At 41.2% G+C, this 25,832-nt stretch overlaps 1 protein-coding gene across 1 annotated transcript in view; it reads right to left on the bottom strand.

The window, feature by feature from the left end:
* Positions 1–25,832, bottom strand: part of PDGFD (platelet derived growth factor D) — a 147,023-nt gene that overhangs the window by 59,642 nt on the left and 61,549 nt on the right. Inside the window, exon 2 of the mRNA XM_009889398.1 lies at positions 1,628–1,832. Within this exon, the coding sequence (XP_009887700.1) occupies positions 1,628–1,832 (205 nt within the window). The remainder of the gene's footprint in view (positions 1–1,627; positions 1,833–25,832) is intronic.

Here is a 25,832-nt window from a genome sequence, read left to right as displayed (position 1 = left end):
GGAATGCCAGGGAAAGCTTTATTGCAGAAAAGAATGTGATATTTCTCCAGCTTCTATAGATGCTATGGATGATGGAAGAAGGTCTTTGCTTCTCTCTGCATCCCAAATTAGCTGCTCTGGAAAAAGCAGGCGGACTGTCTTCCAAGACAGTCCCCAAACCCCTAATGCCAGTAACAGCTTGACTTCCTCTCACCGTGCCACCACCTTTAATGGCTCCTGACAAGAGAATACTTCATCTTTTTTTTTTTTTTTTCACAGTAAATTAGCCCTCCATTTCAAAGTTGCAATGCTTTAAGGTCAGCCACAGTTTATCCACTATGTAAATATTAACAGGCCGCTTCTGTATGCACTAGGCTCTCGATCTGGGAAAGCGTTTGCGGTGATAGGAGGAAACTGCCATTACTGACTGCTGCTGATCTTGGACCAACAGCACCAGAGCGAAGCAGTGGCTGCCAAGACCATCAAGGCACAGGGAAGGAGAGCCAGTTTCAGGCTGCATTCTTTTATTACTAAATGGAAAGCAAACCAGCAGAAATGGTTCTCTCTATTGGTAACGTAGAAAATTAACAAAGCAAAACAAGAGAAAAAAAAAAAAAATCCACCCTTTAAAGCCCCGCAGAGCTGCCAAACCCTATAAATGCAAATTAATTGACGAAGAAGATAAGATAAGCAGAGGCTGGCTGCGCAGAAATCCTAACAACCCAGTTCTCTGCATAGATAAGGCGTAAGTAACAACATGATCAGGCAGAGAGCTGAAGCTGAGACTTGAGCGTTTTATGTAAGTAGCATGGCAGCAATCTGCCTTTCAGACCACATGGGAATCCTGAGCCTGCTCTCTCCCGCAGAACAGATAGCTGAATGAAAGAAATATAAACAAAAAACTCCATGGATTTATACTGTTTTAGTGAATGTTGGCAAGATCCACCTCTCTGCTCTGCTAACGCAAAGCAGTTTATCCACCTGGGTTAATCAGCCAGAGCAGCTGAGCTTATGGTCACTTTTGCTTAGAAGGGGAAACCAAAGCAATCGGGATACAAGTAAAGTATACTTTATTATATATAATAGTATGCAGAGTACACTGATGTTTGTGGGCTTATATTTAAAGGTTTTAAAAGAAACCGAACCAGTGAAGAATAACAATAAAGACAAAGAAATAATTTGAAGAACATAGTAATATTTTTCCACGCATTTTTATCTGTCCCTCACACCCCAACATAAACACATACCTACTCACTCATGCCTTCCAGAGCTTTCCACCTACTGAAATAGATTTTTTTTTTTGCCTGGCTGAAACAGGACAGAGGTGATAGAGGACAATATCCTATTATAGTAGTAGAGAGTTGTTAAGTAGCTGGATTTGAGTGTAAAAGCGCCTTGTGCTTAAATATTATAGAAAGACTAAAACCGGCCAAAACAGCTTCACACCCCAGACAGCTCAGTTTATTTATAAACAAAAAGACCAAATTGGGTTGGAAGGGACCCTTGGAGGTCAGTTCTTCAAGCAGGGCCATCACAGACCTGGCCAGAGATACCCAGGTTTTGGTTTGTAGTCTCATGCCAGTGGTCACATCCTTAAGCTCGAAGGTGGTGTTAAGAAGCCCTTTGCAAACTTCCACTCGCCACTCACCTGCAGATATCATTTTCAGGCTCCTCCAGTCCAAACTGATTATCAAAAGCCAGCTGGATCCTGGTGCTCTCCGGGGAGTGGAGCCGCCACGTCAGCAGGAGGTTCCTGGGGTAACTGCTGGGGAAGCGAGGACTGTGGATGCAGCCGTTCCCTGCCACGCTGATGGTCTCTTCTTTCCGGTACAAGTCTGTGAGGTGATTGCTCTCTGTTAGTAGTCACAACTTGTAGAAATTAGTATGTTGTTCCAGTTACAGGAAGGCAAAAAACACAACAGTTTACAACACAGCACAAACTATTTGCATTTAAAATCTATAAAAAGTTGGGTCTAGGAGCAGTTATTATTAAATAGGAAGTACAGCGTATTTTCTCTAAATTTAACCCCCTGTCAACAATAAAAACAACAGTATTCAACTATATAGACTTTATTTTAAGATAAATATATCATTACTTTTACACTGATATCGATTATATAATTTCCTTCTCACCATTTTGGTTTTAAAACAGAATTTAAACTTTAATAAAAGCTGCAAGCTTAAGAACAATGAAGTGAGATAGAGTTAAGTAAAAAGGGAAACATCCCTGCTTCCCAAATTTGGTGCTCTGGGGAGAGAGCCGTCTAAACAAAAGAAGCAATACAGGGCTGCAGGAAAGTGCGTGCGAGTTAGCCTAAGTTTGTTTACTGTGCTTAAGCATTTCCTCCCAGAAGCATGTGTTAGGTCACATTTTGATTTTATTTATATGGTGTGAATCATTTGCTGTCAATGGATCATTAACAGAAATAGCTACTACACGCTTACACCGATGTAACTGAAGTCAGAAACTGTCCCACCATCCGCCTTCTTGAGTAACTTCAAAACAAATAGCCAAGTCTTTGCTTAATTCAAATTCCACAACTTCTGCCTGAGAAAACACTCAATTGTTCCTGAAGTTTACTTATACTGAGGTAAAGCCTCAGCTGCTGTAAATCCCTGGCTGCAAGGGTAACAGGAACTGTGGCAAGACGCAGCTCTAAAAGTCAAAATGTCTTCTCAGTTGCACCATGCACTTGCATTGTCCAGCTGTTAGTGACACAGGAATTTCGCTCCCAGCGTCAAAGAACTGCAAACAACTACTTTTTTTTTTGTGTATTCACAACTTTAGTGTGGTGAAATTTTGAGGATCAGAAGGCTCCAAGGCAACACGCAGATCATGGCAGGGTTCAGTTCCCAGTTAAGACACTGGGATCTGAGCCTCCATCTGTGAGACAGCTACCTGTGTTCCCCTTGTGAGGTGTGGGGATCTAGGGCTCAGCTCAGTTACTCACAGAGAGATTTCTAACACCATTTAAGACATAGTATGGCTTCCTGCCTGGCCTCCATGGGGTCAGGAAGGTCCAGTAGTACATCCAGTAACCCCCAGCAGAAGTCTTGTGGAAGCTGTGTTGTCTCGCAGAGCCACCTGTGCATGGGCAAGCTGAAGCCCTTCTCAACATGGTTGGTGGGAGCTACACCCGGACAGGTTTTGACTCAGTCATCCAACTGAGTTGACCAAATTTCTACTTACTAACAGGAACTCAGACACTAGCTTTTATGTAAACGCCTAGACTACACTGTCCTCATCTTAAACTGAACATCGCCCCCAGTACTCTGCTGAAGGTCAGGTCAACCTCCAGTTTCACCACAAGCAACAGAAATACAAAACTGGAGTTTTCTCTGGCTACTGAGGAAGAGCAAACGGCGGGAAAATTTCTCCCACCAAGGCACCCTATGAAAGTTCAGAACCATGACCCAGTAGTATGTTGGAAATACAAAACCAAAGTAAGCAACCAGCCACAGCCATCTGTCACACACGGTAATCAAAGTTCTGACTCTTAAAACAAAATCTAATTTTTGACTGAAGCTCTCTAAGCTTTTCCAAGAAAAGAAATATATTTGTTTCATAAATGCTGATGGAAAACAGGAACCCAGAGAAAAGGCACAAACTTAATGGTAAGTACATTTATTTTTCAAGTTGCCCTTCACTGGTTCCTGGCTGTAAATACCTCCCTGTACATAGCTGTAAGCAAAGTGTGGCTGTGTGTCAACAGTTCATTGTACCCTTCTGACAGGGCAATAATTCTAGTTTCCCAACAATGTGAAACTTAGAAGTTAAAAGTCTGGGCTTCCTGTAAAAACTATCTCCAAAGATCTATTTGTGACATATTTTTAAGATGCTTTCATTCGAGATGAAATGTTCTCACACCCTGAGCCACCCTTTCTAGGCAAATACAGCCCTGATTCCATAGCTTAAGTGCAGAACTAGCCAGTTCTGTTTTGTTTTGTTTTGTTTTACCCAAACAATTTGCATTGGAAAACTGACAGTTCAGTGAAAATAAAGACCACCCACCCATCAGTTTTGTTGCAATTTTCAGCAGCAGCATCTACATTCAAGTTTGTTTTCTATTTTATTTTATTATATTATTTTTTTTCTGAAAAAATAAAAATAAAGACACCTCTGTTTTTTTTCCCCCTGATGTGGAATGAAACAAAATGTCCAGCCAACGCTACTGAGTTCCTACTGAAATGCTGAGGACCTTTGGATCTGAAAACAGCCACTACACCCAAGAGGACAAGGGTATTTCACAGGACTATGTCCACAACGTCCACAAAAACAGATAAAAATAAATCAGTTTTGATGGAAGCAAATTCTGCTCTTTTGAATGAAACAACCATTCCCTAAATCAGAACAAAAGTTACTGCAGTAAAACATGGCAGAACTCATCCGATATATGAGAGTACTTTGCTCTTCCTTCTTGGACAACAAACTTACTATTTTCCCACTATCAGCACACATTTCACTGTGTGGTGCTGTGGTTCATGCTTCGGAGGGAAAGGTTCCCTTTTCCCAGCCAGTCCTAGTACAGGCTTTACTCTGCAGTCATCAGGTGCTGAGATCAGAGCACTGCGGACAGTATCTTTTACATGTGCTTCGCACACCAGCTGAGAAAGTATGTTACCAGTGTTCTTATACCCCAAGAAGATAGACTCTGTCACAGCTTTCTATTTAACTCAAACTCTGAACCCCACAGACTGGGGTGCTCTGCCAGCAAGCCCACCACAGCTGACCAAGGCCAGTGCTGAAATGCAATGGCTGGCGCAGCTCTGCAGCATCCAAGTTGAAGGGGTAAATGGAGAAATAAAGCTGCACGTATTAAAAAGCTTAAAAATCAAAGTACCGTGACTTGTTATTTCTATCATGGTAAATGTCGTAATTATAAAGGCATTATAGAGGAAAGGTTGGAGAGAAGCATAAGGAGACAATGCTCAGGACAGTAAAATAGAGGATATAAAAATATTACAGTTTGAAGATATGCCTTTTCCACAAAGGAAGAAAGTACATTTGATGAGAATGGCCATAAATACTGTTTCTATAACTCACAATGCAAAGCCACTCAGGGCCTTCACCTGACAATGGAGCAGACTTTTTAGGTGCTCTGAAACGGCTTAATTCCCTCTTACCTCTTACCTCTTTCCATGCACTAAATTACAACCTGAAGTGTCGTAGCCAGGACTGAAACCAAAAGCACTAGAGTTTTCCAAGGGGATTTTCACTGGGATTTTGCAGAGTTAACTGGTTTAGTTGGATGCAGGAACACTGTCAACCCAAACTCGGTCTCTGGAGGTTGGCCACTCATGAATCATCAAGCATCTGGGAAACAGCTTGAGCAGATGTGAGCAACTCCCGTGCTTCTTGTAGCAACTAAGATGTGAGACTAAAATGATGGGACCTTTCCAAGCCGACAAGCATTGTCCTTATCACATACATTGGGGGAACTTGTGGAAACCAGACACTGGCCATGGGGAAAGTCAGTGAAAAAACCGCTTGAGAAAAGATGTAGGCAAAGGAAAAGTCAGTGCCTCTTTCAAGGCACTGAACTATCCCATATTGCAATGCACTACAATGCAGTATTTTACAGTGTCCTGAATGTCACATACTAACTGTATTCCATAATGCTTTATGGGAGTAAATAAAAGACGACAGTGGGTAATACACTGGCTGTCACATTTACTAAAAAGCATATAAAATCACTTCACAATGAATAAAAGTAGGTGTTAAGTCATAAGGCAAAAAGGCCATTTAAACAATGCACAGAAGGAGGATATTCTAGACGGCAGGAGCTACAAGACCTCCTTGCACTGGGGGAGGGAAACTATCTCGCAAGGCAGATGAGTGGGAAGGAAGCTGGGAGACATCTTCGCAGTGAGGCAATTCCCTGCAGGGTCTGAACTGACTGGGAAGCAGCTTGCAATATATTTTATTTATCCGAACTAATCTTTCTTTTCTTTTCCTCTTTATTCTTTCCCAACCACTAATTTTAAATGTAATGGTATACATGATAGTCCAGCTGCCCACATTAGAGAGCAGCTCACATTCAAGTGCTTAAAGCAGCTGCATTTTCAGAAGCGCTTACTTTCACCCCCTCGCCCCCCAGCATGGAGGGCAGCTGGGTGTCCAACTGGGAGCTCAGCTCAATATTCAGAAAATTGTGCTTGTCTCAAGACTTTCCTCACTGTGGGTGCCCAGCACATCCAATGTTTCTCCTTCCCAGCTAGGGCACTTTCTCCTAATGCCATGCTGCATGAGTGGCAAGACTCAGAAACACAAATTTCATCCTGTGTTTGCTCTGGATGCCTGTGTTTCCTTGCAAGCTTTAGCAGTGTATCAACGCATTCTTGTTAAAGTTACTCCCAGTCATGACGTACCTACTACAGAAAGAAACTTGCTTTTATTATCATTCAGCAGACAATGAATTCCTTCATGAAAATAAATTAAAAGAAGGCAATTACTGCTTGGTAATATGTGACATCTGTTCTTCAATATCCATTGAGCAAGGAGAGTCTGTAAATGTTAATTCCTTCAGAAAGAAGAAGAATGCAAAGGATGACCTTGTCTTGGACCTCACCAAAAATATGGAATATTTAGTTCAACTTTTCTAAGGTTTCTGGAATTTTAGCCTCACTTTCTAAGGTGATGTCCTGTGTATAAGTTTGTTTCTATCTTTCTTCCCCTTGTAGAAGTGGTTGGCCAACCTCAACAACTTTGACACAGTGGTAGAGGCTGAAAAGATACCATATTCTGACATGTTTTATGACAAGAAATATACCCACTTAAATCCCATGGGGCGTAACCTGATGAGCTCATCCTCTGCTACAGCTGAGGAGAGAGTTGCTGGAAACCATGTAAAGTTCATTTTACCCCTCATGAAACTATTCGTTATTTCAGGAAAGGACCTTGGGAGTTTGCACGTGGGAGTTTTCCAGATATAACCCTCCTCCCCCACGGCTGCTCTCTTTGAAACAAATACAGCGGTCAATGGTTTGCCACCAGTTTTTAAACAAATGAGATAACCTTCGGGGAGAATAATAGTTCTTCAGTTCCTCCAGTTGAAAATTAGCCTGATCTAAATAGCTGAATCCACAGGGTGAGAAGCAAAGAACAGTAAAACATTTTTGAATCCAGGCCACAAATCAGTTCATCTCGGGGACAGACTTGCCAAGCAAGCCATATTTATGGCAGCCTGTTCAGATATTCATTGGCTTTTTTTTATTCCCCACCCTCCTGCAATAAGGAGAAACTTTATTTGTTATCCATAAGGTTCTGTGTAAATCAGAGGAAAAGATGACAGAGTTCATGGGCGAAATACTGTATTCCATAGCTGGTCACAGCTTGTTGGGAAGAAACAAAACTGTAAGGTCATTTACCTTGTTAAAAATGATTTATTTTTTTTTTTTAGTGAATGTAAACAATAAAATGAATCCTTGTCAGTGAACAGAACATCGCATTTCTGCTCTCTAATGGAGAAAATAATACTGTATGGTAGTATCTGTCTTAGATATCTCTGTCCTTTTAAAGACAGAAGCCTAACACACCTTAGTCAGCTCTGCTCCCACCACGGTTCATCAGCAGTTCTCCAAGGAGGCAGACCAAGGCCGGGAAAGGGTTGGGTTTGCCAGTAATGAAACAGGAATAGCTCAACCCTGGCCAGACTAAAAATTGTAAAGTGTCTCTTATGGAGGCAACTAAGCTGAGAACACAATCATTCTGGTATAAGGATGTGTATGTAAGAGTATATTGGACCAGTGGATCCAGTCCAAAGCATTACTTCAGGTTGCTTTCAGCTTTAGACAACTTCAATAGTCCCGTTTATTTCAAGCAGACTACAAACTAACTTACAGCTTAAGCTCATATTTTCAGAGTTTGCTGGAGCAAGACCCAAATAAGAGAACGGCATTTTAACACCACCCTCTGTGTTACTTGTCACCCAGCAACCGAGCAATTAAGAAGTGGACCCAAACCCCACTGGAACTGATGAAAGACTCTCAGTGTGGTTGGCTTGCCACTGCACTTCAAAGAAGCAACTCGGGGTACCTGCTCCTTCTCTTATCAACAGGTCCTTTCTTTTTATCAAGAGCATGAAATATACTCCAGGCATCATCAGAGTTCAAATCCAAAGCATGACTCGTTCTGTCACTGATGCAATATCAAAAGATGCTGTGTGCACTTTCAGCCAAATTCAGACCTTATGTGCACTCACTCAGGTCCCTCTGAATCCCTGAGCTGTATGGGGATCTTTGCTAGAAGAATATGTTTTATATCTATATAGAATATATCAAAGCAATGAAAAAGTGAGCTGTGGTTCAAAGGAGCAAAATTAATCAGTGCAGTATACCAGTACAGAAAGTATCAGAGAATGAAAAAAACCCAGCCGTCTAAAATTCAAGTCAGAGCCATCATACATTTTGTAACAGAATGGTTAGCGGTCTGACTGTGCTTCTGTGCAGAGCAACCCCACGAGTCTTGGCACTACATAGCCAATCTATGGTTGAACAGGACCTCAGCAAAGACCACTCATGGGAATATTAAGTGGGCAATTGATAAGGAAGTCCAGGCATAAAATTCATAGAGACAGCTTCTCACTATAGCAAGCATTATTTTATTTGCATTTGATAATATTATTTGTACTATGGAATGGTCACCATCATAACTGCATTTTGAACACGGTACTAACGAAACAGTCCTGAAATGAAGAACAGGCTGGACTGCATTTTCTTGGAATGAAGGCTGTGACTCTCCTTGATTCCCTTTGGTGGGTGCCTTGCTCTGACTTCCACAGATGAATACTGAGAAAACAATTCCTTACGTATTTTTATGGGCATATCAAACTCTGTGATGTTTGCTTTTTGCAGTGACTTGTATTACTTGACTTTATTTGACTTCTTGATAGAGATTTTATTCTACAAAAAAGAACATGCTGAATGTCTTACATTAAAGCAAAAGTGTCAACAGAGAAATAACATATGTTAAGCCAACATATAAAAAACTTTTGTTAACTGCTAGCTTTTTCATGGGTGGTAGTGTTGCAATACATCTCTCTGTTGGACTTTTAAGCCAACAGCAAAATGAATGTATTTTTCTCTTGGGATTCCATAATTAAGTAGGAAAAAGGAAAATGTGTATATCAAGAATGTGCAGCTCTAATGATGTGGAGCAAATAACTCCATGAGAATAAAAATACAAAAAACCTTGAGAAAACGTGTGAAAAAATAAAGACGGAAATGACTCTCCTGGTGCTACAAAGAGCTTAAGGGAAACCTGATAACTGAAGCAGAAGTTTGCAGTAAGCGCCAACACCTCCATGAGAAGGCTGGAACAGAACAAACTTGTGTAGTGCCTTGGACAAGATGATGCCAATTATAAACACAATTGCTATTAAGCATGAAGTCCAACACCAGACTTTGGCTCACTGTTTTGCAAAGAACTACAGCATTGTGGATTTAGGCACTCCAAATTTTCCTGTTTAGGCAGTGGCTTCAAGTAAGCAGGCCTTTCTACAGATCCTCCCAGTGCAATGAAAATATCCCCCTCTTTCGTTTCCCCTTCATTATTTTTCAAGTTTTCACGACCAAGCAAGGACTATTTGCCTCAGAAATCTGGCATGGCTCAAGTCTTAAAAGAGAATTTGTTTTAAGATATTGTTTTAGAAGCTGTTTCAGTCAAGCGCTCCGAAGACTCCACAAAATGTGGAATTTCCTTGAAGAAAGAAAAAAGTCGATAAAAGGAAAGAGAAAATGCGGTCAAAGGGGGAAAGACTTCTCATGTTAAACACATTGTAGCAGATAGACAAGCAATTACTGAGTGGAAGGTGGTACGTCACAACATTAGGCAGTAAAACGAGAAGCTGTTTCAAAAGACAAATCAAGGCGATTTTCTCTTGTAATGTGAGTTTCCTTACCCTCTATGTCAGTACTGGAGATCCAAAATTCTCTGGAAGGGAGTGCAAGGTCGTCTCTTATAATGGAAAGTCTGGCAATAGCATTCTAGCAGACATCGTTTCCTTGGCCTGAGTTTGCCATGAACACACTTTTAGTCTCTTAGGGTCCATATATCAACTGATTGCACAAAGATAAAAGCTTGTGGGGATATTTCAGTCCCTTTAAGGTAGGTGCCTTAAAGACCTACGTACCTGAAAGTTACCTAGATCTTTTTTTTTTTTTTTTTAAAACAAACATAGGCAGATCTCACTGTATTAAAATAATATTGCCAGTAGTCCTTTCCTTCTTCTGTAGTAGCCTAGCAGCTAAATTCCTTGCAAGGAAATTGGAGCCTGTGTTGTGATTCTTCTATTCGCTTGAGAGAATTCAGACTCGTTCTGCTGCCTTCCAAGGGAAGGATGTGTTCTGGGTGCTGCCTCAAAGATGGGTTGTCCATTTTCCAAGAAACAGTTAAGAGGTAAAATTCAGAAGCAGTTCTTGGCGCAGGGACCACAATCCAGGACTTAGCCACAAAGTAAAGATCCAGCAGCTTTCCTACTTTCTGGCTCCAAGACGTGCTGTTCTGGGTCTCTGACAGTTTAGACCAGAGCACACCATAGTTCCTTTTTTGTCCCCATGCCTAAGATTTGTTCTCATGGAAAGCATAACACTGGGGCAAAGAGGGCAGTAGACATTGAGGTCTCTTCCTAGAATGGAGGCGGAACACAAGCAGGGCCACAGGGACGGCTTTCCATCATTTAGATAAAGCCCCTGTGTTGAGAAACAACATTTCCCCAGTCTGGAAAGCAATTTAAGGCGTATGTACTGAAAGTACTGAGTACTTTAAGTGCAGAAGATCTTTCCTGTAAGTGCTTAGGACTTTCTCTGGAGGTTTGGCATCAGAATGCTGCAGAGCTGTCATGTGGATAGATACTGCAATTTAACAAAGTTTCCAGGCACATTCATAAAATTCTTGGCTGTGGCCTTCTTTTATTGTTATGATCTTGCACCAAAGGATCATCTAGAGATTTCCTTAGTTCTGCAGCAAAAAACGAAACAACACGTGGTGAAAGAGCAGGAGAGCTCACCCACTGCCAATATGGGCAGATGCCACCCTATATGGGACCAGTGGCTGGGGAGATGATGGTGGTGCACATCAACACAGCCCACAAGCTCAGGTGATGCTATGCCACGTGCAGCAAAAGTCTCTCACACCAGCCCAGACACATCCTGATCACTGTAAGCTGACACCAAAATTGGAAACGGAGTTGGCTCCAAAGGTTCGATTTACACATCCCCATTTCCCAAGTCCTTTCTGGAAAAACAGCTGTTTGGCTGGTTGCCAAGAGGAAGTGATTGGAAACATTCCTTCCAGGCTGTGTGGGGGTGTTTGACAAAAAAATAAGAAGAGCCTAAGAAGGGATGGAGCTAAGCCACCCCTCAGGGTCACGTGGTGCTGCTGCCCCATGCAGTCCCTGCTGCAGCCATCCCACCTGCACTCAGCCCCCGCGGTACGGGGCTTCGTGTACGTCACACTGGCTGGCGAGGGTAAGGCTGGCAAGTCATGAGAATCACGTCATTTTTATTTCTGACTGTGGAACTAACTGGTCATTTAGTGATAGCCAGTGCACGAGTGCAAAACTTTGTTCTCTTATCGCTTCCTCACTGTAGCGCTCGACACTGGAGGGGCAATGGGAGCAGTGAAAAGACACACACAGGTAACGGTAATGATGAGGTCGGAAGACTACTGCATGACAGTTCTCTGTTTAACAGTGGATGTCTCATTGGTTTCGCTCTCTGCGTGAACCTAACGTGTTCATCGTCAATTTTGTGGCGGTTGGAGATTCTGATCAACGTTGTGTTGTGCACTATGAAAACAAAGTGAAAGATAACGTCTCCTCTGAAAAGTTTACAGTTTACAAGATAAAGGACTGAAGAACTAGAAAGTCCAGAGAAACATTATTTATATCATTCAGCAAACCAGTGACGGGAGAAAGAATTAAATATGTCTTTCCAGATTGCTACTCCAAAGCCCTTAGAAAACCAGGTTTTGTTCTTTACCTGGAAGCTTCTTAAATGGAATGGGGAAACTACAAATAATAACAATAATTAAAACAACTAAGTCAGTTACTTCCTCCTTTTCTAGGAAACAAGTTCGCAATAAAAGGAAGATGTGCACGGAGGTTTTCTTCCCGAGAGAAAGGTTTTCTCTCCATTTCAGCCATTAAATAAATTTCAACTCACACAATTTTAGCTGAAAAACATGTGATCAGAGCAGAACTGGGACCTTCTGCTGCAGATGTTCTCAAACCTTTCATAATACATTTCCCTACTCTTAAGTCTGTTAAGTTAGAGCCACAACGGATACTGCATGAGCAGATGAAAACACATTGAAACCTGTTTGGAGGAAACGATATTCAGGACTCTGCTAAGACTCCATGGGGAACAGACATTATGTATCTTTATGTTCTGAACAGGGCTGAGTATACTGTTGGCAAATCAAGAAGTAATTAAATAATCCTTCACTTTCATGGGCCTTTGATGAACTCTCACTTTTAAACGGAAAACTGGAGTCCCCCGTGTAATCACACCGGAGGTAATGCCAAACTTCAAAGTTGTCCTTTGACTGCAGATTCAGTGAAACATTTGCAAGAAGAAGAATTGAGCAGTTACGATAAATTCAGCCAGCTTCAGCTCCAGATCTTGCCAGCAGGAACATGAAGCAGCACATTTCACTCCTCCAGCTTTCAGAAGACACAAGATGACAAAACATTAACCAGCAGACACCACCAGCACCCCCTCACCTTAAAGCTTCCAGAGAAGCATGGTGAACCAACCAAACTCGGTTTGCCCCTACCCTACTGAGACCCTAATGCTGTGGAGAAATGCCTGTAGATATCAGGGCAGAGGATTTAAGGGAGAAATCTCAGGCTGTGCTTTACTCCTCTTGACCTAGATTGCGCATCAAAAAAGCAGAGAACCACACAACAGTGGTATACATGTGGCTGGATACCAGATGGGACTTTGATGCTTGGCTCAGGCATGAGCGGAGTAGGTCCCTGGGAGCGTGTGGGACCCAGCATGTGGACACCGATGCCAGGCTACCGAGGCTTGCAGCCTGCGGGCAGCCCTATGGTGAGAAGGTCCACCCTCCATCTGTGTTGGCTGGGGAAGTCAAAGGGGACTATTTCACTGTTTTTTTCTCCCCAGCTCTGTGCTGGTATTGATGTTGCACATCTAGATGAATGTCACACATTGAGGTCCTGTCCACTAGAAAGGCACAGCTGTGTGTTGACTATTTAACACAGCTCTGAGCAGCTGTTTGGCTGGAGAGGAGCCCGGTAAGAGGCTTATGTGACTGAGATAAAAAGGGTGAGAAAGTCCAATAAACACAGTACTCTCACAGCATTTCATTTTGTGAACACCCTCTATCAGAGCTATTGAATGGACACAGGGACATACCGCACCATTTCCTAGGAAAACTTTTTCCACACTAATGCTTGAAATGCAGAAGGCTACTTTGGCACTCTTTGGACTACCTGAACAAGTGATTTTTACTGAGTTAGCTTTGCATATCTTCATGGCATCTAGGATTACAGTCCATTAAGACAAAAAAATAAGCATCAGTCCATCTCTACTCATGACAAGAACAGAATATGCGATGACAGGGTTTTTTTATTATCTATTTTTTATTATTTATTATTCAGCTACCTTGAGCCAGATATTACCAGATATGGCATCAAGAAAAGAAAAGTAAATTCACCATAGTCCTGCCGAAAATTACACTTTGGTCAGTTTCCAGGAAAAAAAAAAAAAAAGGAATAATAAATGTTCCTTTATTGCATTTAAAGCTCAGAAAATAACAGTTACAAGCCACTTCACTCTTGCCAGGTTGAACCCCTGTCCAAAAGGGGAAAAAGGTTGAAGTTCATGTGTTTGACACAAGAAAAGCAAAAAAATTCAGCTTGGCAGAACAGATATGAAAACAGGATTTATGACAAGTTTAGTGTACGGAAAAAATGTATTTTTCTGGTTTCTATTTGTTGGAAAGAGTTCCAGAGACCTTTTTTTTTTTGCTATTCGTTTGCACTTCCAACCTGCTTCAGCCATTCCCACTGAGTTTATCTCACTCTTTTCCACGGAAACCATAGATGAACAGTCCATCAAAGGATAAAATTTTAAACCTTTCTTGATTTAGAGTCCTACTTTACAGCAGACACTCAAGAGTACTCAATAAGATGGAATGGCAACAACCATTTTTAGGTTCCCTAGGGTGAAATGTTCTGGGTTTTTTTTATAGCTTAGACTGTAATTAAGAATATACCACAACTATGACCTTGAATATCTTTTAGTATAAACTATAATTAAATAACTGACATCTTTGGTAAATAACAGCTGCACGGTGTGTTACTAAAATCAGTTGTGAGTAGTGTAAGTCGTGTTTTATTTAGACAGCTCTGCACTACTGTCCTATCAGTTGCTGGCCTCTATATTGATTCACTTGATTTAAAGTGGTTACTTGTTTTGCATTCTCAGGGTGCTCCTCAGCTCACAACAGCTCCACCTTTCTCAAACCTTCGCTTCTGATTTGTTACTAAAACAAACTTCCTACAGTGTAAACCTCATGAGCTGTTTCAAACACCGAGTCGCTCCATGCTCAGCCATTTCTCCTCTCTGGGAAGCTGCAGGGACTGGTGAGATGCTGGACTCGGCTACGGCGGTAGGGGAAGGGACCAGACACCAGCTCAGGGAAGCTGCAGGAGCACTGGGGCAATTGCACTGAGACGTTTCACCCCACCTCCTTTCCACAGACTGGATTTGCCAACCCAGTCCTTGTCCTTTTGGTGCATGAGGCGTGGGGCAGCGTTTTGGAGCCATCCCAGAGAGCATCACAGACTACGGACGCAACGGAGCATGCTGCGGCACGGGCTGCCCACACCCACGCTACCTCTCTGAATTACAGGTCTCTACGTACTTTTCAAATCCTCATTGACATAAGCAAATACTACCAAGATTTGTGTAGCAAATATTTGGCAAGGAGAAGGTGGCCCTCCTTCCCTCCCTCCCTCCCTCCCTCCCTCTCTCCCTCCGTGGCCGGGGGCGGCAGGGTCAGTGCTGGCACGCACTGGCAGAAGGCAGTGATGTTCCTGAAAAGCAACAAGAAAACCTGAAATCCCAGCACACCCACAGGTCGAAGCCTGCCGAGGGTTTGTCTGATACACAGCTGCAAGGTAAAGGCCATGAGTCTTGCTGATTCATTCACTTTAATTAAGGGACTGGTAATCCCCCACCTGACAATTCAAGTCTACTCGTATAAACATTTACTTGGTTATTTCATATATAAAGCTTTAAATAAAATGTCTTTCTTTTTTGTTCCTACTTTTTAATGGATGCAGAGAACCATTCTGTCAAGAAAGAAACAAATGTTCCACTAAACCCATCTCAATGGACAATTTGTTTCTTCAATGCAGCATTTAAGTAATAAAGAAAGAATAAACATAAAATTCTCCTAAGAAATAAAATGAAAACACCCTTAAAAAACACTTGTCTGAGGCATATTAGGATGCTAATAAACTCAGAGCAGACATTTACAGACGAAGCTCGCTCAACAAATCCATTTTTATAAAGCGGTAAGACAACCCGGAACAAGATCATTTGGTTGCGTAAATCAGCAGCATCCTGTCCTGGTTTGAGGACCACAACACATCCTTATAGTGACCACAGCTATTTGCACCCGCTGAGGATCTGACCAAAGCAGCAGATGAAAGGGAGAAGAAAATACTGTAAAAGCAGGATGCAGAATCTGAGAAAGGGGAGGGGAAGTAGATGCCCTGTGCAGTGATACACTGAACTCATGAGAAATTGAACTAAATCAGCTCATAGTGGTATCATGAAAAATTCAAAGTGTCCCTCTCTGACCTAGTAATTAGAGTTGAAGAAATAATGGATGTTTTTCATTCACAGGTTGAATTAGGGAGGGGAAGGTTCCTATTTGTATCAGCAAGGGATGATTTGTTTGATTCAAAGCAAAACATTTTATTTTCAGGTCACTTAATCCTGGAAACACACGTGTACACAAATATTAGAGATACTATGACAATTTGTTTTTGTCATTTCTCACTTATCTTCTGGACATAGAAGTAATGACTGAATTCAGCTAAATTTCTGAATTCCATTTCCTACTTTTCACATTTTTAGTGGGGTTATAATTTCCAAAAGACAAAACAAAAAAAGGGTCCATAAGGCACCCTCAAAAGTCTTGCCCACCTGGACTGGGCACTTTCGTATGACTCAAGAAGAACATCAGCTCATCAACCGGTGCAAATCAGAACTGTTCAGTTGCCTAAATTGGAGCTGGTGTGATTGATGTCCTGGAGCTGGGGTTGAGCAGGGAGCACGCGGTGAAGCCAGACGCGTTTCAGCCGGCAGGAGCTAGACCTGCGAGCTCCCTGCCATCACTGGGGAGCAAAGGAAAACACTCAGCCCTTCACCAAAATGCAATGATCAATGCCTTCACCGAGGCAACATAACTCCTGTTCTGTTTTTTTTTTTCTTTTCCTGGCCACACCTTTTCAACAATATTTCCCCTACTGCTGCACACAGAGCTAGAACACAGATGTTGGAGTTTCACATTAAGGTGCATAGTTTACCATTTGTAAAATTGCCCTGATGCTATACCACTTGTGAATTTTTTAAAACTAAAGTAATCCTTTTAACATTGTATTACTGACATAAACACATACATATTTTCAGGCCCTTAATTCAAAATTCACCTAAAATCCTGTCAACAGCAAATTCCTGGGCATGGTATTTGACTTTGTTGGTTTTTTTTCTCCTTGGATCATCAGAAATATTTCCATATGGCCATAAAAAGACTGCTTTTAAGAAGCAAGTCCTAAAACAAATGCCAACTAGTGATTAAAAGCCTATGAATCAATTAGATATGTGCTGAGTTCTTCAGATTCTCCAAATACAGGTTGCTGTTTATGTCAAGATGCAGAATTATCAGTCTTTGCGTACTATAACAATTAGTCAAGAAATCCAAGGGCAGAAGGAGTCAGCTCAAAAAAAAAAAAAAAAAAAAAAAGAGTTTGGATGAGCTGGTTCCAAAAAAGCACATTGGCAACAGCACTTTGTTAAAAGAAATATTAAAGGACAAGAAGTCAAGCCAACTGCAGGCTTGGAACAAGATACACAATGAAAAAAGAAATTAAAAAACTAGGAATTCATTTTCTTAATTGAAAGTGTACAGCATGGATGTAGGGATTAACTTTTTTCTCCCCCAAAAACACAAGAACTCACAAGCTGGATCAACTATTAGAGAGGAAAAAAGTTTGCAAAGAACAACTTTCTGCCAGAACATAATGCACAGCTGATTACAAGGGAGCCTACAGACTGTATTTTCTCTCAGAAACCAAAGGAGCAGGAGGCAAAGACTGTCAAAGCATTTGATGCTACCATAAATATCTAAGGTTAGTGGAAGGACATTAAAGGTAATATTACTCTCCAAATTCAACAGTGGCAGATAAGAGAAGGCAGTTTTCTTGGCTTCTGAAAAAGACAAGGCACATGTTAGAGCAATAAATTATTAGCATCATCACAGTAGCAGCAATACTGTTAATATACCGCAACTTCCAGCAGACTAAGGACGAGGCTCTGTTATGGCAGGTGCTGATAAATATAATGGGAAACAGACTGCAGTCGTAGGAGGCTCCATATTGAATAGGTATCACCAAGGGGATCTAAATTATCTTGGGATTCAGACAAAATTTACAATTCAGAGGGATGGGACACTGGATCGCTTTATCAGGAGAATCAACAAATTTGTCATTATTCATATTCTTTGTACTCCAAACCACAGCTAGATCCAAAAACACCACTTGGCCATCATATTTGTACTACAATTCTGGCAGAATTGTACTTCTGAACTCCACCAGTGCACACCACCAACCTTCCACCTTTCTTCTTAGGTGCCGGGGAGCACCACACCTCCTGCAGGGCTTTACCCTCCACCTTCTGCCACAGCCCACACCCAGGAGGTACCAAACACAGACTGACTGGGCACAAATCACTCCTCATCCTGTGTTTGTAAGAGTTAACAGCTATTTTCTGGCAGATTACAACAGCTTTTCATCAGGCATGCCACGGAGCGCTGCATGCTGTGACAGAAGTCAAAATGTTGATAGTTTGAGTTTCTGTGCATGCAGAATTATATATTCACAGTCATTTTTTTGAGAATCTGCATACACAGCTAAGATACTTCAGCATGCCTGCCTCTGGTGATTTTTTTTTCCCCTAAATGAGCACATCTATGATTAAATTATAATAGTTTTCTACATAGTTTTCTTAATGTTTAGACTGATTGATAGAATATGTTTTACTCCCATTACTTGAAAAAGCTCTCACTGAAAGTAAATAGTGATTAAAGAAACCATAAACACTGCTTCATTCAGATTTAAGCTACTTCAGCTACTTCTTTTGCAGAAACGACAGAAAGAAGCAAGGCAGACAGGGTGCTGTTCCTGCACAGACTCTGCTCACGGCACAAGTAGTTTTTGAGTGTCTTCCTATTTTTGCAGGAAGTAATACAATTATCAGAATAGGCCTGGATCTCAAAATGTTGTATTATCCCCCTCGCTGCCATTGCCAGCATGAATAAAAGAAACCAAGCAGACAGAAACTGAGAAAACTCAAACCACAATCAAGTTGCAATTAGTTATTATGAAAGGCTCCCTTGTTATGTTATCCTTTATTCTAGATCCTGCTTGTCATTAAAAAGGGAATTGATTATTACAGAAGACACCCAGGGGCTTAAGCACACTCTGAATGAAAAATAGAAATCTGGAGAGAAAAGCCCCCACTGTTCTTGCTAAGCAGAACTAGTGGAGGATGGTATTTGTGGATGTTCATGTAGCCTCTCTCTTAGGACACGATCTTATTCTCCTTGAAGCTGCATTAGTTTCATCAACACCGGGACTCGGCTCCAATTTTTCATTCATGCTGGACTTTGTTTCTGTGCTTCTTTTCTCCCCCATCTCTTTTTCATGGTTGGGAAAGATGCAAACCACATAAACAGATGGGATTTTGCTACACTGGTTAACGTGTTGATCAATCACATCATCTGCTGTGTGAGCCATCCTTCTCTCCCCTCCCCTCCCTCCACAAACACACACAGAAAACCACCAGACTGTTTGTATATCATTGGTCACGATGATAGGCAACACACTTCTCAATTTGCTCTCCCCTTCAAACATATAAAGGTCTTACACAAGGTTTTTGGCACCTAACTTCACAGAGTTTTTGCACTTAACCATAGATACACAATGCTCAGAAAAAAACCCCGGTGCCAGTTTCTGCTGTGCAGTGTAAGAACATAGGACATACGTGCCCACAGCTTCTTGGAAGTCTTCCTCTGGCGTTGGCAAAGGAGCATGCCATAATTGCCTGGGGACACCTTCAGTGATGAGATGTCTCTTTATATCATGGCTGTTGCTCTTAAAATGTACGATGGCAGAGACTTGTAGTCTTCAGGATTCAAGGCGTTTCCTGAGCTAAGCACCATATGGCTCTGCAAAACCCTTCTGCAAAAGCTGCCATGATAAGAAGCAGGATAGGAAAAGAAATGGAGAAGGAGCATGAAAAACAGATCACCGCAAAAATGGTAAGTGATAGAAGAATATATAAGAAGCAACAGTTGCTGCACATTCATTACTAATTATATGTCTGGCAGTTTCCAGTAGAAAAATGCTGAGGGTAGAAAAGCAAGTTTGCAAGAAAAGGTATATTTTTTTTAATTAGACTAGCTGAATTGACTTAAAAATCAAAACGCCTTTGGGCACAAAGTATTTTCATTGGTCCTCTCTTCTTCGTGTCTGAGTCCTGTTGGTGAGGTTTAGAAGTAGATTTTTCGAGGCCTCACTGCTTCTTATGAGGGACTCGGCGGTGCGGGAAGGGCAGATGAAATACACTCTCCAGGCAACTGGGACCAGAACTGGTCTCCTGGAAGGGAACACCTGGAGGAAAATGGAGAAGGGACAAAAGACTCCTGACTTAACATCAGGCTTCCTTCCTGCATACAAATGAGAGGTCGGAGCTGAACCTCATTTTTAAGGATACTCATAAATAGAATCATACCTACTTTATTCCCAGCACTTTTTCACGGTAATTACGCAGATTGCAAAGCTCTTCTAGCAGCTGTGATGCTGCTGTTCTGTAAAGATGCTTAGGAAAGACATGACGCTGCTCCCTGCTTTAAAAGCTGCTGTCTAATAAAAGGAGACATTCATTCCAAATTGCATTCAGAGCACATGGGGGAGCACAATCAATGTTTGGCCAAACAGATCAAGGAAAACAACTCCTTGGCAAAGTAACTCTGTTTTTCAGATTCCTGTGTGCCCAGTTCAAATGCTACTGAAGTCAATGCAAAAACTCCCTTGGGGTTTTGATAGAATCAAAAAACGATGACAAAAAGAATACTAATCAAATACAAACCCAAAATCTTTACTGTGAAGCACATTTAAAATGCATGCAATATGCACCTCATATTCTCTGGACCCAGTGTTTTAGTGTGAGAATCGGGCAAAGGTGCACAAGGTCCCTTCGGCTGGCATACATATTAGCAAGAGAATTTTGCTAACCGTCAAGATTTGAACTGAACTATCACTTCTGTTTAATGTTGTCTGAAAGAGCTGTAGCATCTAATATTTAAACATCAAAGGAGCTGAACATATCCCAGCAAAACTATTAATCTTTAAAGGCAGAAGAAAGCTAGTCTTTTCAATACACTGAGAGACTGAAGACTTCTCTGCATTATCTTACTATTGTTCAAGAATCTGTGTCCATTCAGAGGGAGCAGCACATACTTAAAATGTTGAAAAAAAAAATACATTCCAACAGTGGCAACAGTATGGATGCAATTGACTTTTGACTTTGATTCCCTTGAAGGGAAAAGGCTGAAAAATGGGGTTGTATTTATGGCAAAATCAGTGCAAAAGTAGTTGGAGAAAGAGAGGGAGAAAAAATGCTAAAGCTTTTCTTATAAAGTGACATATTAACTTAAATATAAAGATTCAATTATTATTTATAAAGTTGTATTTTCAATAGACCTTTTTATCAAACCCATAAAGGAACAAAAAACTCTGGTGTTAATCATCAATCACTTATACTTCACCATTTTTTCTATTTTTGTAGAGAGTTTACCGCTAGAAAGTGAATGCTAAAAGCCTGTATTAATCTCTGAAACTGCTTTTCTTTAAAAAACTTCCGAAGTTTTCTTTTTAAAAATGATACACAAAATACAGGGAAAGAAACAAAAGAAAAGAGAAATAGCAGACAGAACTCATATTATCAAAAATTACCGACGTTGTGTAAGCATTACACACAATCTAAGACCAACAACTTGCTGCTCTTCAGGATGCAATATTTTATGCAATACTCAGTCGTTCCTGCTATGGAGAAACCATGGACCATACTATTTTGGTCTTCTTAACTCCATGACCAAAATATAAAAACCACACACACAGCATTGCCTTACGTGCATTTGCATTCTGTGAATGGATTCAAATGATTAGAGCATTTTTCTGATAACAATTGTGCTCTTCTGCAACATTTTTTATGACTTTTTCCATGTCTGGGTATTGCAATTATATTAGAGAAAGAGATTCAGAACTGATTAGGGACCTGAGACCTCAAGATCCAAACCCGAATGCACTCTCTCCCACGTGGTTTGTGTCAGCAAAGCCTTTGCATAATACTAAATGTCCAGAAGTGAAAATTATCAACTGTGCTTGCAACTGATTTTTGTGACAATCAACCAGCTTTATGGAGTACTAAGATAACTAATTTCCCAAAGAGAAAGGATTTCTGTAGAGAACAATCTAGTAGCAAACAAAACTTGCACCAGTATTAAGTTGATAACCCGTGTTTTGTATGCATCACTGATGCGATAGCTAGTGAATACTACTGTGGAAAAGAAACTGGATAAGGGATGGGCAGAAAATGAGACTTACTGTTCATGTCTTTTAGTTGTTCTTAAAGGTGCTAATGCACACTACAGTAGTACCCAGACAGGTCTTGGGGGGATGTAGGACTATCCTCATTCAGAAAGTCCATGGCTGAAGAAGGCGTAAACTGGCTTGAGGAAAAGCAGTCAAGCTCTTCTCTAAACCTCACTGAAGACATTTCAGAGCAGTTTTGAGGAAATAGGAAAGAGTTAACTTAGCTAGTCAATAACCTAATCACACCAAACCCAAATCGTTGTCTAAACCCATGACCAACAGGTCATACTCACAATGTCATTAAAAAAAAACCCAAACAACAAGGAAATAAAAAGAAAAATGGGGACAAGTGATAGATCTTGATATGTATCCAAGAATCACCGAATATGTTATTGTCAGACAAACAGTTCACAGATGATAAAACCAGAAGGGAGCATCATGAGCATCCATTATAACTTGCGTCAGGATACAGGCTATAGCCCAAAGCCAAAATGTATTAGGCTAGAAACAACGGTTCTGTGAACAACAGAACAAATGAAGATTGGTGTCCTACTGTCTCTCTCTTCCTTGCTCAACTTCTAAGCTGAATTATACTGAGATATTTTGCTATCTCTGCCTTTCCCCTTACAAACCTTACCGCACAGTATTTGGCAGCATCCTGTAGACCACTCCAGCAAACGGGTCCCAAAGATGTTACAGCTGCAGCATTTAACTGACCTGTTTAAGATCATGCAGTAAGACAGTGGCAGAATGGGTCACATAACCTCACATGAACCTGACCTTCAGCCAGGGCAAGAGCTCATGGTAAGCATTTTCCAAGGCCAGTCCGCCCCACTCGCGGTTTCAGACTGAGCTCCTTAATAAGAGGGATGGGGAGATCTGTCGTAACCAGATGATTCCAAAATTGCTTCGTCTACATCTTAAATGTGAAGATCAGAGATCAGGAGATAACTGATAAAATGTGTATATATATAGAGAGAGAGACATATATATATACACATATATGTGTCGTAACCAATACTAGGTATGGCACTTTGGCTACTTACAGGGAAATACTAATAACTAAACACCAAGGTGCCTCCCAGCTTGATTCCAGCAGCAATATGGGGTATATGTTCATGAATCAGATTTCTTCTAGATGCCTCTAGGGATAATGAGCAAAACTAATTAAAATGCCATAAAAAAATAATGGCATTCTTTCTGCATTAAATTCAGGCACGACTTGAATTCTCCAACTGCTGTGTCAAAGCTGCACTCTGAGAAGGACCAGTAGCTCTTTTTGGCTGAATAGGTTGTAACCAGATCTCAGGGGCTGCACATGGTATTTAAACTAGCAATCTTTCAAATCAGCAAAATATTGAATGGAAAAGGAATGCAGGAAAGGAGTTCCCAGATGCATTAATTTCTAACCCTATCTTTTCCCAGAAATTATTATATAGCGAAGTAGTCAACATCTTTCCTTCTGCTTCACCCTGGGTGACAGCGTATTTATGTGTTTGACAGATATGGCTATCATTACTTGTCACCATTCGTTATGGATCCCAACCACATTTTCCACACCCTGCTTTGAAAGTACACACATATCGAAAAAGCGGAAAAATAGATGAGCAATTCTATCAATTTATTCCACTCTGAATCCTAACCATTGGAAGGAGCACGTTTGTCAATGCTTATTCAGTTGATGGAAAAGGTTGATGCATATAGAAGAAACGGTTGCTAACACAATATTATCTAATCTTTCTGTCATAGGTAGTTTTAATGTACCCTTCACATGGAACCTACATTTAGAAAAGTGGAAGGATCAACTTAACGTAAAAAGGCAGCTGCAATATTAGGTAAAGAAAGGAGGGTTAGAATGAATAATCTAACTACCAGTTTTGGTGGCAACATTGTAAAGGTTTGTGCAACCCAGAAAATGTCTTGGAGCAGCAATAGGAGCAGCAGACGTGCGATAAAGTTGTCCATTACTACAAGGGGGGAAGGTTTGGTTTGGGTTTTTTTTTGTGAGCTTTTTTTTTTCTCCAAACCCTCCATTTTAAATAAATAAAGCAAAAAAAAGAAAAGAAATCCAATTTATAAGACAGATATGTACAGTTCAATTTTGGGGAGATAGTTTTCTCTTACCCTATAAAAGAATTCCAGGGAGCTTGCAGGATTTTTCATTTGCAGTAACACCTTGGCTTTATAATGTGAGTCAGAGAAAACTGCTATGGGACCCAGCAGCTACTCCTTGAGATTCTGAAGACATTCAGATCATGCTTAGTCAGAAATACAGCATGGAAAATATTATTATTTTAAATAGATGTTTTCATAAGTTCATATTCAATAAGCAGCATTTTTGACCTTGAGAGGCAGCTATCCACAGTGCTTCATCTATCCTCCGGCAGAGACTGAGGTGAAGGGAGTTCCTGCCATTTGCAGAAGGGATCTGAAGTGCCTCAACAGCCCTCAGTGCAACCGCTCACGTCTCTGCAGCTACATATGGACCTAAGTGCCTGTGAAAAGTGTCACTACATTCTCTTAGTTTTCTAACAAGCATGAATAATATATGCAAAATTCACTCCCTCCTTTCTCAGAATTACCCGTCCTAGAGGAGATAAGGTTGTGTGCATCTGGTGGTCAAAGAAAAAAGTAATGGGCTATACAGTAAATGTAGCTTGTGTCCTGTGCAAGGGCTGCGAGACGCTCTGCCAGCCCTGCCATGGACCGAGGGATGATGGCACTCTGCCACTCACAACTCATTTGGTTTGCTCTGGGTCTTGAGGTCCAGAGCCCGGGTCAGGATGCTAATCGGACAAAGGCATCTCGGTGGAAGCATGCAATCCTGCACGCACACAAAGCAAACAGGACTCCATAGTGGAACTCAACAATATGTTGGATTCAGGTCAGGGAGTTCGGATGTACTGTAGTCCGCAAAAAAAAGAGCACCTTTAGAAGAGTTATTCAGAGCTACAACACCAGAAAAAGATTTTCCAAGGTAAGAAATGCCCCAAAGAGGGGGATTCGGTTTTCTGATTTCAGGAACAAATACGACCTTTATGGAAGCCTTGCTTTGTTCCAACGGTAGAACTCTAATAAAAATGACTTTAAGTTTTATTACTCATGTAAGTCCTTTAAAGGTGCCTTAAAACCAAACATACGACAATCATTTATTTTAAAAGGCCATGCTCATGGTTTTCAGGGGTGAGAGTCTGAAATCCCTTGTCTGCCTGCTTTCCCCTGTTCAAGAGTACGTTGCAGAGCCAAGAGTGTGCCAAGCTAACAGAGTGCCAAGCTCCTTGCAGCACGACAGCCACAAACCTTGTACAAGTGTCAAATTTCTGAGAACTGAAAACATTTGATATTCTGCAATGCTAAACAGGAAGAAAACGGAGTAAATCACCAGACCTGACCTTGTCACAATGCTGACACGCTTCTTTGCATATTTTTTCACATCACCCAACAGCAACCATTAAGAAATTGTCACTGCCAGGCAGTGAGACATCAAAGCTTTGCTGGATACTCCAAACCTGCGATAATTCATTTCAATTAATAGCTGACAAATGCTGAGCTTTACTGTACCCAGTGAAGTCAGACAGCTATGATAAAAGATGTACTGATATGGAGAGAAAGAAATGGGTAGTCCCTTCCATCTCATTTACTGGGGTTCTGTTACTGTAGTTCTGACCTATGGTGTTGGCAGCATTTTCTTACTCCAGATCCTATATTTGTTATGCATAAGCTGCATCGACTTTCTCTGGATAACGGGATACAGCCTTCCACAGCCATCTCTACAGCTGCAATGCAGCCTAAGCTGTCATCTCTACCTGTATCACGTGGACTTGTGCACCATTCATATCTATCCCGAAACCTCCTGCAGACATCATTTCCCAGGCCTGTACTGTTGACCATATAACCCCATCTATACATCACTTACTGACCCGCTCTGCTCTGCCATAT

The sequence above is a fragment of the Charadrius vociferus genome, unplaced genomic scaffold (genome assembly GCF_000708025.1).
Source record: "Charadrius vociferus isolate BGI_N301 unplaced genomic scaffold, ASM70802v2 scaffold87, whole genome shotgun sequence".
NCBI classification, from domain to species: domain Eukaryota; kingdom Metazoa; phylum Chordata; class Aves; order Charadriiformes; family Charadriidae; genus Charadrius; species Charadrius vociferus.
Note: the sequence above shows the minus strand (reverse complement) of the source record. Positions and strands in the feature narration are given on the sequence as shown.